At 50.4% G+C, this 6,000-nt stretch overlaps 1 protein-coding gene across 1 annotated transcript; it reads left to right on the top strand.

Moving 5' to 3' along the window:
* The first annotated feature begins 228 nt into the window (after positions 1-228).
* Positions 229-4,227, top strand: LOC105253247 (F-box/LRR-repeat protein 14). Its single transcript, XM_011261134.3, has one exon. It carries the CDS (start codon positions 2,053-2,055, stop codon positions 3,568-3,570), a length of 1,518 nt encoding a protein of 505 aa, XP_011259436.2. The 5' UTR covers positions 229-2,052; the 3' UTR covers positions 3,571-4,227.
* The last annotated feature ends 1,773 nt before the right edge of the window (positions 4,228-6,000 follow it).

The following is a 6,000-nucleotide window of genomic DNA, read 5'->3' as shown; positions in this document are numbered from 1 at the left end:
TATCTCGCGTCTCGGCCTCTCTGAACTTTCAAAGACTCTTTCCGGCGACAAGAAGACCGATGTCTTGCGTGCGCGCGTCGTGTGTTTCGTCGCTCGTGGAAAAAAAAAACGAAGGGGGCGAAGAATTTAAAAAAAAAATAACTAAAAAAAGGTGACAGAGAGGGAACACAACGGAGAGAATTCAGTGTTTATTTAATATATCGAGCAACGAATCGGCGGCATTCCGGGGGCAAGCGAGATAGTCTCTCACGCGCAATGTGGCCCGGGTGGCGAAAGAGGGGCAAGGGTGGTGAGGAGGAAGAGAAGGGGGGAGGGGGAGTGCTACGCGGTGTGCGCGCCGTGTGTGTCTTTCTCTCTCTCTCTCTCCCGCTCCCTCCCCCCGAGCCTCATTCGCCCGCCCGCCGCAACGAAAACTTAAAAATGCCGCCGCAGCGCAACCCGAATCGATATTCGCCGGTGCGGTCACGTGATGCGGCCGCGGACCAATGAGCGGGGCTCGCTCCGCCTGTGCCCGACGAAATCACGGTACGACATCTACGTTCGGGCGGACGGAACAACAGTCCGCGGCTGGCAGCGCACCGGTTCACAGTTTGGCGATGTGCCGCTCTGCGGTTGTCTCGCGTATGAGTGACCCGGACGCATCGGCAGGCATCGGCGGCTACGTCGACGGGCGACGTTCAACGACAACGGCCAGAGTATCGCGACGCGGTCGGCGTACGGGTGGCGCGGAGCGCGCTGTCGCTTAACGCTCTCCGACAATTTTTTTTTTCAACACACGTACACGTCGTACGTGAGTTTCGCGAGTCTGTCTGTCTGTGTGTGGTGCCCTATCGTCCGCCGGAAGAAGCGCGCGTAAGCGACCCCGTATATACACCCGTCGTCGTAGTGGTCGTCGTCTCGCGTGCAAAAAGAGTCAGCCAGTCGTCGCGGCCACGGGACAGAGCGAGAGGGTAGAGGAAGTGACTGCGGTGCGCGCGACGAAGATGGAGTGCGCGGGTGAGTGCAAAGAGGCGTGGTGGGGCAGGCGGGTGTGAGAAGAAGGAGAGGGATAGAGAGCGCGCGCGCGCGCGACAGAGCGAGATAGATACGCGGTCGGTGGGAAAGAGACACTCTCAGCGCGACGCGAGTAGGACCGAGAGACGGCGAGGACGAAGAAGAAGGAACGGAGAAGAGTCGTTCCAGACGGAGGCTAACGCGATATATAGGTAGTGCGTTTTTACATATGCCCGCGCGCGCGAGAGAGAGAGAGAGAGGGAGGGAATGGTACTTTGGTGAAAAGTAACTCTCTCGACGCTGTCGACGATAATCAAAGTCGCGTGTGTGTCGTATCTTTCCGACGATCTCGCGAGATAAATCCCCCTTTCCCCGACCCCCCGATCGCGTCGTAGATCGCGCGCTCCGCGTTGCCGATCCGTGTCGACGCGGTGATATCGCGGCGACTGCCGCGACGATCGATAACCGCGATCGATAACGGGCGAGAGAGAGAGAGAAAGAGATTCTCGCGCGCGCATGTGGGTGCGTGACATTCGTCGTATCGGAATAAATACGTGTGTCGTGGAAATTGCTCGTAGAGTTGGCGCAAGGTGAGGAAGAAACGCTCTTTCCGCGACGAGAGATCGGCGCCATAATATAACCTAACCGAGACGATCGGCGAGAGCGAGAGGAGAGGAGAAGAGAAGAGAAGAGAAGAAAAGAGAAGGAGGAAGAGGTACAGGGACGAGAGACCAAGTAAGATTTTCCAAGATAGAGGAGAATAATCACCGCGACGGGCAAGGGCACGACGAGCGCTCGACGATCGCTCGCTCGTCGTCGATCGTCGCGGCCGAGTCGCCGCGGATAAGACTTCGGCGGGCGCCAGCAGCGGCAGCGGCGACGGGGTCGCAGGACGGTCAACACGACGACGAGGACGACGAGGACGACGACGGTGGCGGCGGTGGCAGGTGCGGAGACGGCGGTGACGGTGGCGGCGACGACGAGGACGAGGACGACGAGGACGACGAGGACGACGACGGCGACGGCGACGACGACGACGACGACGACGACGACGGCGACATGGAGGAGAGTCAGCTGTTGATGACGGAACTTCCGGTGCCGCTGACGCCGAGCGGCGGCACGACGCTGCTGCATCGCCCGGGCCACTTCTATCACCTGCATCAGCCGCACCTGGCGATACCGACGCCGCAGAACCAGGCGATCCTCCAGCACAACTCGAGCGGGGCGGCGCGGCACTACGGCACCGACGGCAACGGCGGCAGCGGCGGCCTACGCGACTTGCCGGCCTACACCATCGGCCAGGGCGGCGGCATCTCGTCGCGGCATCAGCTGCACCCGCAGGTGCACCAGCGCGGCAAGGCGGCGACGCACGGGCAGGCCGCCGCGAGCACCCACGTGTCCTGCCTGTACCCGGAGATCCTCGCGCTCATCTTCAGCTACCTGGACGTGTGCGACAAGGGACGCGCCGCGCAGGTGTGCACCGCGTGGCGCGACGCCGCTTATTATCGCTCGGTCTGGCGAGGAGTGGAGGCGCGGCTGCACCTGAAGAAGCAAGCGCCGGCCTTGTTCGCCAGCCTGGTGCGACGCGGCGTCAAGAGAGTACAGGTGCTGTCCTCGCGACGCGGAATCAGCGACGTGCTCAAGGGCGTGCCGAATCTCGAGGCCCTCAATCTGTCCGGGTGCTACAACATCACCGACGCCGGTCTCACCAATGCCTTCGGCCAGGAGTATCCGTACCTCACCGAGCTCAATCTGTCGCTCTGCAAGCAAGTGTCGGACACCTCCATCAGCAGGATAGCGCAGTACTTGAAGAATCTCGAGCACCTCGAGCTGGGCGGGTGCTGCAACATCACCAATACCGGCCTGTTGCTGATCGCGTGGGGTCTTAAGAAGCTCAAACGACTGGACCTGCGAAGCTGCTGGCACGTGTCCGATCTGGGTATCGCTCACTTGGCCGGTCTGAATCGGGAGACCGCGGACGGCAACCTCGCCCTGGAGCATCTGAGTCTACAGGACTGTCAACGACTGAGCGACGAGGCGCTCAGGCATATCTCTCTCGGTCTCACCACCCTCAAGTCCATCAATCTGTCCTTTTGCGTGTGCATCACAGACTCCGGCGTCAAGCACCTCGCTAGGATGCCGAGTCTGCGCGAGCTCAACCTACGCTCGTGCGACAACATCTCCGACATCGGTATGGCTTATCTGGCCGAGGGCGGTAGTCGCATCACCTCCCTCGACGTGTCCTTCTGCGACAAGATCGGCGATCAGGCCCTCGTGCACATCTCCCAGGGACTGTTCAACCTCAAGACCCTGTCGCTGTCGGCCTGCCAGATTAGCGACGAGGGTATCTGCAAGATCGCCAAGACCCTCCACGACCTCGAGACCCTCAACATCGGCCAGTGCAGTCGGCTCACCGATCGAGGTCTGTACATCATCGCCGAGAGCATGAAGAACATCAAGTACATCGACCTGTACGGCTGCACCAAGATTACCACCAGTGGCCTGAGTCGAATCATGAGCTTGCCGCAGCTCAGCATCTTGAATCTTGGCCTGTGGCACATGGCCACAGTGCGGTGATGGCTTTTTCCGTGGCAGAGTGCTCGGGACACACACGAGCGCCGTCAACGTCATCGTCATCGTTACCAAGGCGACAACGACTCCTCGTGGCGACTCAAGGACAACCTCGTTTTCGCGCGCACGTTTCTGCCGCAGGCGGTAAGTCTCTTGCTGTCACTTGGAACGCTCCAAAGTCGTCCGAGCGTCTTCGACATGTTCGTCGACGGATAGCGTTAGCTCGTTTCGAGACGGCTATTTCTCTTTCTCGCGGGAGGGAAAAGCAAGCCGCGCTCGCTCTCGAGGGACACCGTTTTCCAACGAGATGGTGCATGCTACGAATCCCCTCGACAACTTTCTTTCCCCGAGAAAGCGACATATACGTGTCTCGAGCAACATATACATATTTCCGATTATACTTGGTCGTCGCGCGTCGGAGACGATCGCTAGATTAATTAAACGACGAGTCGGACGGGTCTCGACGCCTCGATTTCGGCGGCATGCTCGACCCTCGGAAATTTAGGAGAAAAAAAAAAACGAATATCTCGCTTGAGGTTTTTCCGCACGGACGAAATTGCGATCATCGTGTACGATCATCGAGACGATACAGACATTATGACACGCAATTGATCGATATTCGACTTGGGCCAAGTCAAATGAGGACGATACGATTATAATGAAATTTCATATAATGTTGTGTCGAACTTTATTTTTTAATAACACTTTTTCTATTTTATTTATAAAATTTATATATATATATATATATATATATATAAGTATTTATATATAATATATAAATAAAATTATATATATTTATATATAATATTTATATATATATATAATTATTTATATATATATATATTTTTTATTTATAAAATATATATATACATATATATATATATATATATATATATATATATATATAAATAAAAGGAAGGAAATTTCATATATAATTTTAGGTTTTCTTGCAATATTTTCTTAATACACGAATTAGAACATGTTCAAGAAAAAACGATACGCCTTTTTCTACCTCTTATTAAAACCTCGGATTAAATCGATGTGACGAATGTGACCATGCCTTTTCTGTAGATGTTTTGCATTTAAATCCGCTTCTCTCGATAATCGATAATTGCTCTTATCTCTAGTTAATGATTATAGCAATATGAAAAAAATTTTGTGAAAGTTTTGTTGATGAAACTGTATCATTTTTTTCTGCTGTTGATTTAAATTTGGCCATTATCTTTATCTCGTGAAAAATAACGAAAAAATTACAACTTGCATTTGCAATCCTGTGCGAGATCTTTTTTCAGATATCTTTATGGATAATGCACTGCAATTTTATGAATATGTTGTCAAAGATATTGGCGTTAGCTCTTAAAAAATAGATAGCTGTTTCATGTCTAATACTTGTTTCAAATGTCTCATATTGACATTTGTATTCTCCTGATTTGATTTTGCTCTTTTTTCGAATCTATCATTTTTATTCGTATATTATACAAGTTTAATTAAATAAAATAATTTTCAAATAAAATTTTCTTCCTCAAGATATGTTTTTAAAATATTGTTTCATAGATTCTTTTTTAGGACGTGTACAAAAGAATACATATCTCTCTTTACGAGTTATTTTATCCTGTGTGTCGCACGTTCTTATCTAACAGTTTAATCATACGTGCGAAGGTCAATGATGCAATGTATTGAAAGGCTGAGATTGGAACACGTCGCATAAATCTCGCGTCAATTGCACGCAACGTGCAATAAAAAAATTCGATCTGTTGAAGAAAAAAATCCCTTCCGCATGAAAATATTCAAATTTCTCGAGTAATCTGATTTCTATCTTTGGATAGTGGAACAAGGGCTTCACGGTAGATCGGATTGTTGCGCTTATATTCGCACGGGTCAATTAAATCTGACGAACCTGCATACCTATTTGGATGGGACCTTACATTCTTTTTTACGAGAGAGAGAGATGAAGTTTATTTGATCGCGTCACCGCAACGAAGAAGCCCCATTGACACGAAGAAGCGATCGCGAGACTGCTTCTTTATATGGCTTGTTGTGAAACACATAGCATGCACAGTGAATTCTCGTTGTTCTTGACTACCTTGGGCGGATCTCGGGTCGCGACAATCGAGCGTAGGACGACACTCGACGAACCTACGTATGTACCTCGAGATACGATTGTAAGCCGCAAAGTCGTTTTAGTTAGATGATCGAAGGTAAATATAAGGAACGCGGATCTTTCTCCAGTTTATATATTTTTCCCATATCTTTAATTTTAATGTATCTCTTTATAATCGAAGGAAGAAAAATAATCTCAATTATGTATTTTAAAAAAAATTGAGATTACGCTGAATAAACGCCTGATTATCTTGTATAATAATTCGTAATAATCTGTCTAAAAATGAATAATAAGAAAATATATATAACAGTTTCATTTCGGTGTATCATTTTATT

Source organism: Camponotus floridanus, unplaced genomic scaffold, assembly GCF_003227725.1.
Source record: "Camponotus floridanus strain SB8 unplaced genomic scaffold, Cflo_v7.5 scaffold37, whole genome shotgun sequence".
Classification (NCBI taxonomy): Eukaryota; Metazoa; Arthropoda; class Insecta; order Hymenoptera; family Formicidae; genus Camponotus; species Camponotus floridanus.
The sequence above is the reverse complement of the archived record's forward strand: the minus strand, read 5'-3'. Positions and strand labels throughout refer to the sequence as shown.